Genomic DNA, 18,564 nt, shown 5'->3' on the forward strand with positions numbered 1-18,564 from the left:
CTACCAATGAATCAAAGAAGCAAATAAATTTCAAAAATGTCACCTTTCCACTCATAATTGTAGTGATACAACAGCGGTACCGTTCTGACACATATTATATAAATATTAGTTTTTGTAAGTAACAAATCAGTAAAAACAATGCAAAACTAGCACGACGCCACACAATTATTTACATATTCCAATAACATAACCTCATTACTGATCTGGGGCTGGAAATCTGTTGGGTTGGTACTTCCGAACTTCACGAAGAAATTGACGAAAATTAGAACATGCTCTAATTCGTCAAGAACTTGATGAATAAATTAATGAAGTTATTTGACAGCTGATTTGGTGCATTACACTTGTCCAATTTCTTGATGAAGCGACTTCATGAATTAATTGATCAATAAATTGTCAATGTAAAACAGCTATAATATCATACTTCTTTGACTTTTGTTCTAAATTTTGGCTCGTATGTTTGGTGGGTTGGCGTTAATTTAAATGTTATGATGAACATTTTTGCCAAAATCGCACACAGATATCTTCTATCACTTTTTCAGTGGTTGAAGAGAATATTACGAATACTCCACATTTACTGCCCGAAGGTATTTCGTGTGTTTAATGAAGATACACACGTACACGCACACGGGTACGTACCCACAANAAATATTAGTTTTTGTAAGTAACAAATCAGTAAAAACAATGCAAAACTAGTACGACGCCACACAATTATTTACATATTCCAATAACATAACCTCAATGTAAAACAGCTATAATATCATCCTTCTTTGACTTTTGTTCTAAATTTTGGCTCGTATGTTTGGTGGGTTGGTGTTAATTTAAATGTTATGATGAAGATTTTTGCCAAAATCTCACACAGATATTTTCTGTTACTTTTTCGGTCGTTGAAGAGAATATTACGAATACTCCACATTTACTGTCCGAAGGTATTTCGTGTGTTTAATGAAGATACACACGTACACGCACACGGGTACGTACCCACAAACAAACCGTCCTTTTGCAAAATGATGTGCAAAATCCGACTTGACAACGTCCTCGTGGTGCACATCGAGTTACATCAATGTCAGCAGTAATAATTGTCGTAATTATTTCACAGATTTCTATCAAATATATGCTGATCATTGTTAAACAATCTACATTATATGTCAAAAAAGTTAGATTTGAGATTGAATCAATTTTTCACTGATTTAGTTTAATAAAATTATGTTTAATTATTAAAAAAAATGTTTTAAATGACGGCTGATTGGAATTCAAGCCACGTCAACTGCACTCAGCAATATAAAAATAACGAGCGTTCAAATAAAAACGTGGTCAAGTTGGTTCTGAACATTTGGACGTAGGGCGTAGCGTATAGCAAATGAACTTAAACGTCATCTGTCAAAGCGCTATATCGCCGCTATCAATTTGAATATTTTCGTTTTAAAAAGCGTTTAAAATGGTGTTTTCTCAAGAACAAAAAGTGTTTATCATAGAGTCCTACTTTAGAAATGGACGCAAGATTGATGGAATATGGAAGTATTCTATTGAGGAATGTTTCATAGAATTTCAAAATCAATTTCCCGGCGTTGTTGAGTACAAAATTTTTCAAAGTGCAGTTCAGCGTTGTGTTAATGTTTTTCGTGAAACGGGCAGTGTAACAAGAAAAGAAGGAAGCGGCCGACCTAAAAAGCGGACTGAAGAATTAAAAGAAAATGTCCAACAAATAATGGAAAATGCGCCAAGAACTTCTGTACGTGTTTTATCACAAATGGTGGGAGTATCAGTCGGTACCTGCCACACAGTGTTAAAAAAAGATTTGCGTTTGTTCTCCTATCGTTTAACTTGTCAGCAAGAACTTCATGAAGTTGATTTTCCGCGACGGGCTGTATTTTGTGAATGGTTTTTAAACAACTACGGTGAACTTCATAATATCACCTTTTTTTCTGATGAAGCCTGGTTTCATTTAAGTGGTTACGTAAACTCACAGAATATGAGAATGTGGTCTTCTGAAAAACCAGATAACTTTTTTGTCGAGGGCCCTCTACACGCTCAAAAAATTGGAGTTTGGTGTGCTCTCAATCGAAGGAGGATTTATGGACCTATTTTTTTTAATGGTACTCTTACTGCGCAAAGGTATAGAGAAGAAATTATCGCTCCTTTTGTTAACCAGCTGGAAGAAAACGAAATTACAAACTTTTACTTTCAACAAGATGGCGCAAGGGCACATACGGCAGGCGAGACGATGAATATGTTGAGGGAAGTTTTCCAAAATCGACTAATAAGTCTCAATGCTGAACATGAATTTCCACCGAGGTCATGTGATATTACGCCGTGTGATTTCTTTTTGTGGCCTTACCTTAAAAACACTATTTTTGAACTGCCTATTCCTGATTTAAACCATCTGCTGGCTCGACTTATAGACAAGATTCGTGAAATTAATAATATCCCGAGCATCTTAGAAAATGTCTTTAATTATTTGAGGAACAGGTGTGAAAAGTGCTTGGAACAAGGAGGGGGACACTTTCAGCAGCTGCTTTAATTTATTGTTATAACAAGGAGGGGGACACTTTCCGCAGCTCCTTTAATTGTTGGTTATTGTTATCACGATTAGTCTTTAAATTAAAGTTATATAGTCATTAACGTTATTGAAACTGACAGCTGCTATACAGCTCGTTGAGAAATTAGGTTAAGTTGGTCGCTATAAGCTACTCCCTACGTCCAATGTGTCAGAGCCAACTTCGATCACGTTTTTTTTGAACGCTCGTATTGTTTAAACTAATACTGGGCACTCAAATTTTCTTGCGGAATATTAAACTTAAATGTATGGCGGATATAACTCAGTATCTTTACATCTTGTTTTGCTTATAGGAATTGTTGAATAAGCTTCTTTACATCGACAAGTTTTATATTCACAACAGGCTTTAACCAATTTTTCTCCATCTGTCTACCTACGGCAAATCCATTACGTTTTCGTGTACGTGTACGTGTTTTCGACAAATTCTGTAGAATCCGTTTGATCGATCCAATTATACTCTGGAAATTCAGAATCTACTTCCGCTTTTTTTATTAAATAATACCATTTCCGCAGGAAAATACGTAACAGCTTTTTTCCAGTAATATTTTTTGACAGAAATTTCCATATAGACTAGGCGGTATCTGATTTGGTTTGGGTGAATCGTATATCCACGGAGATTTTTAGCTTTTTGGCTTTCATATATCACTACAAATGAAAATTTTTCTATGCGCATAAAAAAAAACGTGGGCTTAACTTTTGGCGGCACATGTTAAAAAAATTCGGAAAATGTCATATTTTTCTTCCTATTTAATTATGTATCTTTTCAAGAGTTGATTTTAGGCGAAAACGAAAGAGGAAAAAATGTTTGTAATTTTTTACAAAATATGACTGATTACAAATCGAAAAAATCGCCAAAAATGGGGTTAAAAATCATTACTCTTTAGGGAATTTTTTGGGGTCTTTAAGTTGGATATAGGACCTCCATACTTGGCTCAAGAAAAGTTCATGTTATGTAGAATAATCACACCAAATTTCATCAAAATCGGTTAGATAGATTTTGCATAATAATTTTGCAACCCAGATTTTGAAAAAAAAATGCAAATTTTCAAAATTTTGCACAGCAAAAACCAAAGCCCTTAGATACTTGAAAATTTAATCACATATAGAAGGGCTCTCAAGCTTTCAAACGCTTTTTAAAAAATTCGAATCCGTCAATTAGGAAATCTCTGGCGCTTGTTTTAAAAGTTTTTGGAAAGATTTAACATTAACATTACTAGATTATTTAACGAAAGAATTTTAGAAAATTAAAAATGTATTTCTCCACACACTGGACTGAACGAAAGCTTTCTTCATTTATTTGTATGCACAGAAATGCATAATGTTAGAGTTCTTTTAATATCTCATGAGCCGCGAAATGCGCGAAAGGCGTGGCGTATCCCCATAATTCTTCTAATAAGCACGTTGTGAAAACATTGACTCAGAATTAGACCACGTGCCTCATTACAACTAGAAATGAACTAAGGCGCTCGGGCATCAGTAAAGTCAACTGGCGAACGTTCGTTATATATATTTTTATTGTTTAAATTAAAATAATAAAGAATAGGGCATTTTATTATGATATTTGTAATCGGATCAAAGGCTTGTTTACGCTAGAGCTCGAGAGAGACTGTGAATAATAGGTGTAATGTTTTTAGGACGTAGAATAATTTAGGCGACGGTCGGAATTATGTTTCTGCGCATATGAAGGTCAAAGCTCATAAGATTTTAAAACATCTCTACACAACGCATTATGTACATTTTTTGTACCTATATGTCAAATTTCTACAATGTTTAAGTTGTAGATTTTTTTAATTACAGTGCACTCACGTGGAAGCTTGAGGTTCTTCAACTCTGTAAATCAGAACCCCTGCCGAGATTCCATTTTACACAACAGTATTAAATCGACACAAAAGTTAACTCACCTCGACAGAAAACTTTTGTAGATATTAATTTTAAGGTGCCGTTTAGGCGTTGTCAGATGTTTCAAACTGTAATAAAACATCGACGTCAATTCTCAATTTTTTATTTTTATCACAAAGAGAAAAACATCCCACGCTTTTCGATTTATATGGAATTGTAATATCTCTTTTATACACACTTATATTCGCCTCAATTTACACCGACTTAAAAAGTTTGATTGTTTTGAAGACAACTTTTTATCAACACAATAAAGCACTGGTTTTGAGTGACACCGAATAATAACTCCACAAAGGAAATATATCTGATAAGATCGGAGAGCTTTGTTGTTTGCGTTGAACGTCCCTTTTATTTTCTGACACAAAGTATCAAATATATATCTTTCCATAATCTCCAACCAAATTACCCTCGTCCCTGGAACTTGATATTTTTTTAAACAACACCATAAAATTTAATATTTACGTAACTTAATAAAACTCTAATGCCTAGTGCCTATTTTAGTGTGGAATTGTTTTAATACCAATCTGAAATAATTATTTTTAAATCTAATAAATAGTCGTTATAATTCAACTAATAAAATGCACGCTTTGTGTTCTTAATATTGGTTGCTTTTAACGTGTATAGCGAATGCAGCGAACATAGCTTCGTTTGCTCACGAACATAGTGAACATAGAATACTCTTCTGGCGTTAGCATTAAATAATAGCGGCTATTTCTTAACGTGTATAGCTACAGCGAACATAACGCTCTGTGTTCGTAGTATTGGTTGCTATAACATTTATAGTGAACGCAGCAAAACGCTCTGTGTGCTCGTGGTATTGACTAGTTTCAACGTGTATAGCGAACACAGCCAGAACAACGCTTTATATTCACAATATTGGCTGTTTTTAACGCTGCTGCGAACGTAGCGAACATAGCACTACGTGTGTTCGTAACATTGACATGTTTTAACATGTATAACGAACATAGCTAGCATAATATTAGCTGCTTTAAGTTGTACAACGAAGATAGCGAAGCATAGCACTCTTGCGACCTTAGAATTAAATAATGTTGGCTAACGTTCTGTGTTCGCAATAACATTAACAAATTCAACGAACATAGTACCTACAGTGGTTTGTGTGTTCGTAATATTGATTGGTTTTAACGTGTATAGCAAACACAGCTGGTATACCGCTTTGTGTTGGTAATATTGTCTGTTTTACGTGTACAACGAACATAGCTAACTCTTGTAGCTTTAGCATTAAACAATGATGGCTATTTTTAATGCGCTTGTGTTTAACGTATATAGCGCATTGTTTTCGTGCTTTTAACATCTATAACGAAGATAGCGAAGATAGTTAGTGTAGCATTTTTGTGGCTCTGGCATTAGACTATAGTGGATGTTCCTAATACACATGTTTTAATATACATAGCGAAGATAGCTAGTCTTAACAGTTTCAAAAAGCGGAAATAGAAGAAATAACTTCTTGAATATTGTTTTTTCGCTTGATTCCGTCACTTTGATTCTTTTTTTAAGAGAGAAAAAGTTTCAAATAAAAGCCGTATTTTCTTCTTTCTATCAAATCCGTTTTCCATATTCGTATCCCAGAACAACACATTTCTTATTCAGAATAATGGCTCAGATAACAAAAGCCAGCGTATCGATAATACCCTGCATGCGACCTTTTAAACTTTTCATTAATTCCATTACGGCACAAACACCGACTGCAACTGTGGCACGCTTTCGTTAAAAATTCAATTAACAATGAAAAAATATGACTCGCTGCTATCGACCTAGTTCTAAAAATAAAAAGGCATTAAAAAGTAAGGCAATCCGTCCACGACTGGAACGCCGCACGTGACATTTATTATAATGATAAGTTTAACTGATAACAACGGCAGGATCATTATCCCTTTCGGCTTCGTTCATTAAATCTTTCACCCGCCTTCGGCTTACAATGGGAGTTCATTAGAAATACGTTTTAATTAAATAAATACAGAGAACCTACTATTATGGTTTTAAGTTTCTTTGTGGGAAGTAACTACTCTGCGGACTAAAGCCTCGACAAAAATTTTAATTATTTAATTAATATATTAAAACATAAAACATAAAACACACCACAGAAATGAATTGAATTGATAACTGACATTATTTTAAGGAACACCCTGTACATGTATACATCTAATGTTTTTTCTGTATATCCTCGATGAGGAATTTCAAGATGCTAGAGCTTATGTGGCAAAATTCGCAGCGATGGCGTTGAAGGTCTTGACAGAAGTGTAAGAAGTATGTCAAGACGGAGATTTTCTCTTTGAAAGTTCATTGTTTGTCGACATCAAACGACTCATCCCCACGAAGCCTCAGAAGCAGCTAACTGCTACTCGACGAATATAGAAGGATGCTTTTGCATTAATCCGTGATAAGCCACTAACTGTTTTGAATAATTTCTTAATAGTTATGATGTAAGTACTCGTAACACTTGGTGAGCTGCCTTTTCTGAGCTAATAGAAACCTCTATATTGCAAAGGATTTAATCGAGAATAATGTACTAGAGCCATTTTAATCATTTATCCATCTGACGATTTAAATATTTCTTTGCAGTTAATAAGGCATTTGTTGGAATGACAATACAATATATTTAGCTAGCTAATGAATGATAAATGAAATATACAAAAATAAGTCAATAATCTGCTTGAATTTTGAAGTATATGCTCAAAATTTCCTTCATTTTTGACTCCTCAGCACTGTTGAGTCAAAAATTGTCTCCCTCTTCCTTACATTTCGTAGCATAGTTCTACATGTCTTGTTAAATCTTCGAGTTCCTCAACGTTGATTGTGCAGTCATGACATACTTGAAATCTTGTGGTTAATGTTCTAGTATGGTACCAGGATCATCTTCCATGGCGTTTAAAATTGCTCATTGAGCATTGAAGCTCCCATAACATCATAAAGAGTTCAGTTCAGTGTTATTCAATACTTATAGATCGAAATATACCATCTGACATCGTCTTCTTGCAGCAGCATCATTTGCTCCTGACAAAAAGTAGACTCTTTCTTAATTTCCCTTTCTTTAACGTTCGGATCAGGATGTACCATTGATCATTTGGCTGCGGATAAATAATAATAAATGACATTAACATAAATTAGACTTCATGAAGTGTCTGAGTAAAGAAAATAAGTCCCTATCTGTTTCTTAATACGTCCCTAACTACTTCACATAGTGACTGTAGTTTAAAATATCATTCGTATCATGAAAACAATTTGATTTTTTTTCTTTCTTAAACGATAGTAAGTGGAGTTCAATTAAAGCATTTTAAAGTGTGATAAGGGATGATGCACCACAAAAATGTGTCAGAACTAGCCCTAAACAACAATGTGGACCAATCATATGTTGTAAAGTTGCTTCGTACAGAAAAATATCATGGATATAAAGTCCAGCAGATACACGAATTAAATGAGGATGACCCAGACCGCCGATTGCACTTTTGTGAACAATATAATGTTACGGTGTGATGAAAATCCAAACTTTCTAAGCAACATAATTTTTTCTGACGACGCCACATTCTGTTTAAATAGCTCAGTATCGCCATAATAATGGTACATATTGGTCAAATGACAATCCCCAAGAATTCCAAAGTCAGCGTAAAGGCAAATTGAACGTATGGGTGGGAATCAAAAGAAGGCGATTTTTAGGTCCTTACTTTTTTGAAGAAAACCGCACTGCTGCTAAATATTTAGATTTTCTGCGTTTTGAGTTGGTGCCGGTGCCTTTTTTCCTCAACGCTGCAGACGGCAATATACCCCATGAAAATATTTGGTTTCAACAAGATGGAGCTCCACCTCACTTTGGCTTATAGGTTCGGCAATATCTTGATGATACATTTCCTGAAAGATGGATAGGACGGAGAGGATCTCTTAAGTGGCTCCCGCGTTTCCCCGACTTGACTCCTCTGGATTTTTTTCTATGTGGTTATTTAAAATCTAGGATATACTTCAATTCGACCAAACAATTTAGCAGACTTATAACTGAGAATTCGTGCCAAATTGTTGGTGGAGGACAATTTGAAAATTTACATTAAATTTCGTTAATTATTTGCATTTGTTTCGTTTCCAAGTACAATTTCTTTTATGAAAAATGACATTTTTTAAAATAAATGTCATTTTCTCGCAATATATCGCTTGTTATTTGATATAGATCCATCAAACCTTATATTACTGTATTCGTAAGAGAACGCTTTATCCGAATATGAAAAAACATACAGGGTGTTCCATAAAAAAAACAAATTTATTGTCCGTCCAGTTTTTCTGGGTCAACCTGTATACAACTGAACCCGTCTCGACATTTTTTTAAAAATCACTAAGTATAAAAGTTATGAATTTTGTTCCAAACCTTATCATCACGATGTATAAATAAATTAGCAATTAATATTTTCAAAAAACTGAAGCTTGCTGCTAGTTTTAAGCCAGAATTGTCTCCCAGTGAATAATTTGACATTATTACAGGCTCTAACGATATAGGAGTATCAAATGCAAATGGTGCTAAATAAATACAATGCTACATTATCTCTAACAGACTGAATAGGATACCATTAAAGCTGTTTTACTAGGTTAACCACTGTAAACGTTTGAATACGTACTATGTTGGCACCGATGGCGTTATTTACACACCTAATGAGCGCAGATAGCAAGATAGTTCATTAGCTTCCAAAATATTAGATTCACAGCGAGCGCTTCGTATTTTGTCCGGTTACAGAATTATACCGCTTGATCTAATATTCCTTTGCTTTACAACATAGTTCGCTGGAAATTCATTCTCCTGTAAGCACACGCTGAATAAATTGCGGTTGGAATATGAATTAATTCTCTAAATGAGGGTAATTACCCGGAAAATAATTTCGACCCAACCCTGGCTATTTATAGATACTCAGTAGGTATATACAGGGTGTCCCGGTACTTTGTACAAAAAAGTTCAAATAGATAAGGTCAAAATAATTTCAGTTCTTCATATAATTTTTTTTCATACGGGCCTTCGTTAACAAGTTACGGGTCCTCAAAGGTGAAAATTAAAAAGTTATTTTTATTTATAGGCTTTATTCTATTAACTTCAACATGATGTAAATTTGGTGATCGATAACACAAGCGTACAGCTTGTTTTTGATGTAAGTGAAACTTCATTATGCCCAGGACGCCAGGGACGGGCTATGCCCAATTGTTATCAACCCAGAATTTTTGCATAGATGACGATCGCAATCTGCTTCTTAGTCCAATCAAATTACACTTGGAAAAAAAAAATTGTTACCTAGACTTTTATAAGTGGAGATGGTAAAAGGACTTATAATAAACCTTAAAAAAATGAATGCGGTGGATGGTTGATTTGGGGGGCTGAAAAGTTGTGAAAAATTGTTTCATTGGGATTTCTGGCGAAAGTTGACGTAGTGACGTCAATGACGTCAAACAAAAAAGTATCCAATACAAGTTGTAGGTCATGCAAAAATCTACAACTTTTGTAGAGGTCACTTTTTAAGATAACCTCAACATTTTTTTTCTGATTTTTCGTTTTTTATTTCTCATTTCCGCAAAAATAATTTAATTTTAACGAAACTTGGTGAAAGTATACCTTTCTGTGTCTCAAAGAACCCCAAATTTTTTTAGATAAAAAAATTAAGAAGTTTCCGACATATTCATTTTTTCCTGTTTGAAACACTTTTTCTTCAAAGCAAAATTCTACTTAAAAAAATCGCCGTACACAGTTCTGCCGGTAATCATTTTTTTCGTTTTGATATATACTTTTTGGTGAAATAAAAAAAAACTATAATCACAGTTATTAAAAATGACTTGCAACAATGAATTTTTCAGTAATTGTTGATAATTTGTTTAAATTAAAAAAACATTCAAAAACTGATTACACCATTGTCTCATTGTTTGATAAAAATCTTGGTTGACATGATTTGAAATTTCACCAATACAAAGTATTAACTGCAAAGTCTACTGTTGACTCGAAACCCAAAAACCCAAAATTTTGTAAAATTGTTTTTTTTTTCTGGATTTATTTGAAAACGAATTTTAAAATAAATTGCATATTTACATTGCCACTTTTTTGCTCTATCCAATGGCATCAACATTTTCAATTCGTCGTTTCGTCTTCGATTAATTTTTTTTAAATATGTCGCTGCTATTTTTATGTCAAAATGTAGCCATTTTTAGTTCTGAATTAGATGATATTACTATTGTAAAAGGTTTTTAGCTATCATTTAAAATGTTTCCTAAGCACGGCTCTGAACGCTTTCAAAACATCTTGTGGAGGAAGTTAAGATCATTGAAGGAAGTTATAATAGTATAAAAGTCAATACAACACAAAATGTCCAACAATTTTTTTTAATCCATAATTTATAAAGTTGTACCTAATAAAAAAATAATACGAATTTATGAAATATTTTATTATTTCTAATTAGTATTGCTAATAGTAGAAAAAAAATTGTTGGATATTTTGTACTGTATTGACTTTTATACTGTTATAACTTCCTCCAATAGATATTTTCAAAGCGTTCAGAGCCGTAAATTTTAAATTATAGCTAAAACAAGCTAAAAACTTTTTAAGCAATTACAATAGTAATATCATCTAATTCAAAATTAAAAATAGCTTTAGATTTTGTCATAAAAATAGCAGCGACGTATTTAAAAAAATTAACCCGATAATGGCCCCTCGAAGACGAAACGTCGGATTGCAAAAATGTTGACGTCATTGTATATAGCGAAAAAACGGCATTGTAAATATGCAATTTATTTTAAAATTTGTTTGCAAATAAAGCCAGAAAAAATTAAACAATTTTGCAAAATTTCGGATTTTTCCGGATATCTCCGGAACTACCGGGAATTTTAAAACTTTCTAAACAGCATATTGTTAGGTATAAAAAAATTTTTTTCTAATCTGAGACACCCCATATCTCTTACCGTTTCCTAGATCCTAACGGTACCCCATCCTTATTTTGGACACACTGTATATCTATGAATTAATCAAACTTTTAAAAAAATAAGTACACTAATCGATCCTACGGAAAAAAATTATTATTTATTTTATTTATTCACTATTCGACTTATGTTTATAGCAATACTATATAAAAATAGTTTTGGGTCAAACAATGAGACAGTTTTTTTNCACAAAATTTTAGCTATCTTTCTAATTTACAAAATTATATTATAAATTTAGAACTAAAAAATATTGATAGAGAGTTCGAACAGTATTTACAGCAAACAATATAAAGTTAATTTAAACAGTAATTTTATGGAGCAAACTGAATTTCGATTTTTCCCTCAGGTCGGCATCCAGATTTAACCATCATGGACTCTTTCTTACTTGAGGAACAGACTCAAATAGAATGTGTACAGCACACCTTTGGACAATAACCATCTAAAAAACGTTTTAGGGGGGCTGTAGAGTCCATATATTTAGAAGACGTTTGAATAATGTTTTTTTATACATTTTTTTCTAAACTTAATATGTTCTTTATTTATTATTTTACTTTTTGCGTGCGAATTGTTATATTTGAAACAGGAGTAACTCTTTTTGCATCACTTTTTTAGCTTTAGATTTTGTCATAAAAATAGCAGCGACGTATTTAAAAAAATTAACCCGATAATGGCCACTCGAAGACGAAACGTCGGATTGCAAAAATGTTGACGTCATTGTGTATAGAGAAAAAAATGGCATTGTAAATATGTCATTTATTTTAAAATTCGTTTTCAAATAAAGCCAGAAAAAAATTAAACAATTTTGCAAAATTTCGGGTTTTTCCTGATATCTCCGGAACTACCCGGAATTTTAAAACTTTCTAAGCGGCATATTGTTAGATATAAAAAACACACTTTTTTCTAATCTAACCCACCCCGTATCTCTTACCGTTTCCTAGATCCTAATACTATCCCATCCTTATCTTGGACACACTGTATATCTCTATGAATTAATCAAACTTTTAAAAAAATAAGTACACTAATCGATCCTACGGAAAAAAAATATTATTTATTTTATTTATTCACTATTCGATTTATGTTTATAGCAATACTGTATACGTCAAACAATGACACAGTTTTTTTTTATTTTTTCCGTAGAATTGAATAGTTTTTGAATGTTTTTTAATTTAAACAAATTATCAACACTAACTAAAAAATTCATTGTTGCAAGTCATTTTTTACTTTTTTGCATTTTTGAGCATGTTTTTGAGCTGTGATTACAATTTTTTTTCACCAAAAAGTATATGGCAAAACGAAAAAAATTATTACCGGTAGAAATCTGTACGATTTTTTTAAGTAGAATTTTTCTTTGAAGAAAAAGTGTTTCTGGCCAAAAAAAGTGAATATCTCAGAAACTTTTTGATTTTTAATTTAAAAAAATTTGAGGTTATTTAAGATAGAGAAAGGTATATTTTCACCGAGTTTCGTAAAAATTAAATTATATTTGCTGAAATGAGAAATAAAAAACGAAAAATCAGAAAAAAAAAAGTTTTTCGCATAATTCTCGGAAATTTTGAGGTTATGTTAACAAGTAACCTCTACAAAAGTTGTAGATTTTTGCATGATATACAACTTTTGTATTGGATACTTTTTTGTTTGACGTCAACTTTCGCCAGAAATCCCAATTATACAATTTTTCATAACTTTTCAACCCCCCAAATCAACCCCCCGCCGCCCCTGCTCACGCATTTATTATTTTTTTTCGTTTATTATAAGCCCCTTTACCATTTCCACTTATAAAAGTTCAGGTAGCAATTTTCTTTTTTTTTCCTCTAAGCGAGTTATTTTGATTGGTCTACATTCTAAAAGCAAAAATTCGTCGATTCAAAATAAAGGAGTACTTGTATGAACACGTTTCTTATGAGCAGTTTGGTTCCTCGGGAAAATGTTTCCTTTCTTGGATTCAAATAGTAAACGTAACTTCCAACTTTCTCTCAACAAACTGAACTAACTCCAACAATGTGTACTTCCCAGTACAGTTGCCATAAAACTTTACTCATTAACGTTCGATTCACGTACAAATCTTCCCCATCCTACCAACTGCAGAGGCATTTCAAATTCACATTAAAACATCGCTTATTCCATTCGCACTCATGGATATAAAAGGTGTTTTATTTAAAGGTTAAAAGTTAAAAGTTAAACAAATTTAACCTTTAATCGGGCTTAAAATAATCTGCTTCAGTCGACTTGTTAGTAGTTAATCTTCAAAATTAACACAAACCTCGAACTTTAGCAATCACATAGTTGATATTATTGAACCTGTATAATCAGTTCAATATTGCTGTAATGTGAGTGTTTCAAGTACAGAAAGAGTTAGTTATCCGTTTAAATAGGCAGTTTCAAAAGACGCATTTCTGATAGGCTTTAGGGTGCTGAAAATTTAAGCCCCAAATTGATTTTTATTTAACTCATCAGACATTGTGGGCTGTAATAATTTTTTATGGGTTATTTTATTTGGGTTTTATTATTAAACATATTTTTTTCTAGAAACTGTAATTTATGCTAGTCCTCAATAGAATGTAGGGTGTGTTTTGGATACTCAAAAGTTAAAAAAAAAATAGATATTTCTTTATGTAGACAGTTCCAGTTTACTTTTTAGTGAGTAAAGTCAAATTCCAATCGCAAATGAAGTAAAATAATTATAATTAAATAAAAACAATAAACAGGTATTAACGATTTATTGAATTTATGAACTCGAAAGTTGTGGATTCGTCAGAAACAGAGGCAGATATGTCAGTTGCAACTGATTGTGACTTGCTTCAAAAGTTCGATTTACAAAAATGCTAACATTGATTATTTACATTTAGAAGAAGTTCAAATTCTAATTGAGAAATATCCATTTGTCTCTAAGATAAATCATATTATATTTGACAGTTTTTTAAAGGTGATTTTTTTCCAGGTTCCTGACCCTCTTCTGCAACTGCCTGCCCCAGCCCACCGTGCTGCGCGTATGGGACTTGATCCTCCTGGAAGGCAACGAAATATTGCTCCGAACGGCCCTAGCGATCTGGCAGGTCCTGGGGGAGAGGATCCTCACCGCCCGCAGCGCCGACGAGTTCTACTGCATCATGGGCGTCCTCACCAGAGAACTGCTGGAATTCGGCCTCGTAGACGGCAACTCCTTGATCAAAGCCGTCATCGCGATAGGACCCTTGACAGAACTGAAGAACCTGAGGGATCACTACCTATACAACATCAACCCCTGGGGTCCGTCGCTGCCCCAAGCTGTGGTGGAGAAACAGTTGAAGCTCTACTCGAAGCAGAGCATCGCGTTGGACATCAGCGCCTTGAAGAAGCAGTACACCAAGCTTAAACAGCGGCAGAGGCAGGCCCACATCATCTTTAGCGCGGCAATTTCCAGACAATCTCCAGCCGCAGCTCCCGTTACCATGAACCATCTGTTGCTCGGGAAAAGCGCCCTGGTGCCCGCTAAGAGGTTGGGTCCTCCCAAAGGCGCCATTCCACCGGCCAGGCAGACCCCCAGCACACTACTGTGGAAAGACGCTCCTAAACAAACGTCAAGCTCCAGCTCGAGCGACACGGAATTATGTGATGACGACTCGGGCAAGTCTTCTAGCGATGAAGAACCCGAGGAAAAGAGTCAATTCGACGACAATCTGCCCCGCGATAGTGATAATATTCTTATGAGAACTGACAATACAAATAAAAGTGCTAAAACCAGTGCCAGTGAACCGGAGGAGACGGTAGATGTAGAAACAAACTCCATAGAAGTAGACGTCGAGAGATCTAGCTCCCCAAGCCAAAGTTTACTGACTGAAAACCCGGAAACACGTGATACTTTTGTTACCGTAAAATCATCCGAATCCGACGACGAGAATTTCGATTTTGAAAGGTTCTTAGCCGACCGCGTAAAATGCCTTAAGGAAGACGACGTCGTGCAGGAGGAAGAGTCGGATGACAGGATAAACTGTGCCAGGAGGAATAGCGCTAAGGCGCTGCAAATAATACAAGAAAATTCCCTCATCCTGCACAGGATACTTCAGTGCCAATCTAGACTGTCTCCGTCTCCACCTCCTATTCAAGTGGAAGACAAAACAGACGCGCATACGGTGCCGTCAAGTCATTATCACGATCCGGTTTTATTGCAACAACTCCCTCGGTCTCATTCAAAACACGATATGCCTTCTCCAGACCTTAGCTATGAATCGCATGCAGAGATCGATACTACTACGGACCCAGATCGTCTGACCCAGATATTATTCGAGGAAAATACAGAGGAGCTGAAGTCCCCCGAATACGGTTCGAAATACACCAGCATTTTAGAGAAAAGCAAAAGCCTGGATGAAAAATACAACGCGTTGATTTTAAACATCCCCCCTCTGAAGCAATCCTTAAGCGAACAGAAGAATCTTACTAGAATATGCGAAGAAAGGAAGTTGAATAACGACAATTTTACACAAAATGAATTGTTCAAACTTAGTACAATGGCTGTTGAAAATATTTTCTCTAGAGGTTATAAAATTGCACCCCCGGAAAAATATAACACAGCTACCAGCTCGAAAGAGGAAACTTTATTTTCTCCTGAAGAACAAAGCAATAATTCAATTAGACCCAAACAAGAACAAACAAATTCAGAACCCGAATACGATTTGGCAACTAATTTCACATACAAAGGTTTTTCTTATCAAACAACAAAAGATGACGACCACCCGACATCCGCCTTTAGCTCATTCTCCTGGAAAAAAGAATCGGAAGACACAATTTCCACGGCTTTTAATTTCGGCATCAGCGACACTGACTCAGGGATTGATTTCACAAGAAGTTCTACGTTCGATTTAAACCTACCTTCGACAAACTCATCTTCAACAGATTTCAACGAGTTTAAATCTCAAGATACCGAAAATGGTCAAGCTGACTCGTCAAACAAATATTCTTTCGCTGTCCAGGAGGAAGGACCAGATGAACATTCAAAGTTTTATAAAAACTTATTGTCGCAGTTGCGCAGCTATCCGCTTGAAAACGAAAGCGATACAACCCCTAAAGAAGACTCTCTCGTTACTGGTTTGGACAGAAGGATTCAAGGGAGTGTGGAACCTTTATCCGAGAACCGATCTGATATTTTACAAGATCGAAGCGACGTGAGAGAGTCGCGAGAACCCAGTACGAATTGTCCCGAGGATAAAAAGTCTCTTACACTGAACGTAAGCTCGCAAGGGGAAAGCTCAACTTCGAAATCTCCTCTTAAGTCTCCTTTAAAGTCGCCGAGCAAAGCTTTCAATCCATTCCCGGTGCCGTTGAGCTCCAGACAGAGCAAGGAGGTGCCACTCAAGCTGGGACTGTACAAAAAGTGACGGGTCGTTGTTGACTTTATTGTTCAAATGCATCGTGCTTTTAACATTGTAAAAGACTGCATCCAATTGTTAACTAAGCATAATATAACAATGTGTTAAACATATACCGTGTTAAAATGTACCGAAATTGGCTTACTAGATCAACAGATTCATGTGGTAATTGTGGCCTGTTACATTTAGAGAATCAATTGATATTTCCAGTATATGTAAAGTAGATCGTTTAAGACTTTTTCTTTTGTTATATCCCATGTCTATGATCTAGTCAGCTTAGTAGCAGATAGGTTGTGGTTTTGTACTAGTTAGCATCAGTTGAAGGTGTAATGAGTGAGGCCAACCAGATTTTAAAGGCTAATAGTAAAGTTAGTTAGGTAATACCCTGAATATTTAATAGTCATGTTTTTTTTTCACTTGAAAATTAAGAACTTCTGCTTTTTTCATACTTAATTATAATTTTTTTTATAATTATCATCTCTTATTAGATGGATGAAAATCACTTATTTAGAGGGAAAAAAAAGAAAATTGTTACCTGGACTTTTATAAGTAGAAATGGTAAAGGGGCTTATAATAATCGAAACAAAAAAATAAATGCGTAAGCAAGGGCGGCGGAGGGTTGATTTGGGGGGTGGAAAAGTTATGAAAAATTGGATCATTGTGATTTCTGGCGAAAGTTGAAGTCAGACAAAAAAGTATCCAATACAAAAGTTGTATATCATGCAAAAATCTACAACTTTTGTAGCAGTCATTTTTTAACATGACCGCAAAAAACAGGTTTTTTCTGATTTTTCGTTTTTTATTTCTCATTTCCGCAAAAATAATTTAATTTTGATCGAAACTTGGTGAAAGTATACCTTTCTCTGTCTTAAATAACCTCAAATTTTTTTAGATAAAAAAATCAAGAAGTTTCTGATATTCATTTTTTTCGGCCTGAAACACTTTTTTTTCAAAGAAAAATTCTACTTAAAAAAATCATCGTACAGAGTTCTGCCGGTAATAATTTTTTTCGTTTTGACATACTTTTGGAGAAATAAAAAAAATTGTAATCACAGTTCAAAAACATACTTAAAAATGCAAAAAAATTAAAAATGACGCAACAATGAAGTTTTCAATAATTATTGATAATTTGTTTAAATTATAAAAAAAATCAAAAACTGATTACGCCATTCAATTACACGGAAAAAATACAAAAAAAACTGTCTCATTGTTTGACCCAAAACTATTTTTGTACAGTATTGCTATAAACATAAGTCGAATAGTGAATAAATAAAATAAGTAATATTTTTTTCTGTATGATCGATTTATGTACTTATTTTGTTAACGTTTGATGAATTCATAGATATACAGTGTGTCCAAGATAAGGATGGGATAGCATTAGGATCTAGGAAACGGTAAGAGACTTAGAGTAGAAAAAGTTAAGTTAAATTAAATTGTTGGACATTTTGTGCTGTATAGACTTTTATTCTCTTCTCTCTCTCTCCTCCAATAGATACAGGTATTTTGAAAGCGTTCAGAGCCCGTACTCAGGAAATTTTTTTAATGATAGCTAAAAACCTTTTTATTACAATAGTAATATCATCTAATATAGAATTAAAAATGACTAGATTTTGTCATAAAAATAGCAGCGACATATTTAAAAAAAATTTAATCTGATGATGGCCCCTCGAAGACGAAACGTCGGATTGCAAAAATATTGACGCCATTGGATAGAGCGAAAAAAGTGGCAATGTAAATATGCAATTTATTTAAAATTCGTTTTCAAATAAAGCCAGAAAAAAATAAANCTTTATTTGAAAACAAATTTTAAAATAAATTACATAT

At 34.1% G+C, this 18,564-nt stretch overlaps 1 protein-coding gene across 1 annotated transcript in view; it reads left to right on the forward strand.

Annotated features, from left to right (window-relative positions):
- Positions 1–17,173, forward strand: part of LOC108905130 — a 127,636-nt gene extending 110,463 nt beyond the window's left edge. Inside the window, exons 6-7 of the mRNA XM_023454565.1 lie at positions 14,337–15,542; positions 15,597–17,173. Coding sequence (XP_023310333.1) covers positions 14,337–15,542; positions 15,597–16,749 — 2,359 coding nt within the window. The 3' untranslated portion in view covers positions 16,750–17,173. The remainder of the gene's footprint in view (positions 1–14,336; positions 15,543–15,596) is intronic.
- The last annotated feature ends 1,391 nt before the right edge of the window (positions 17,174–18,564 follow it).

The sequence above is a fragment of the Anoplophora glabripennis genome, unplaced genomic scaffold (genome assembly GCF_000390285.2).
Source record: "Anoplophora glabripennis isolate ALB-LARVAE unplaced genomic scaffold, Agla_2.0 scaffold287, whole genome shotgun sequence".
In the NCBI taxonomy this organism is placed as follows: domain Eukaryota; kingdom Metazoa; phylum Arthropoda; class Insecta; order Coleoptera; family Cerambycidae; genus Anoplophora; species Anoplophora glabripennis.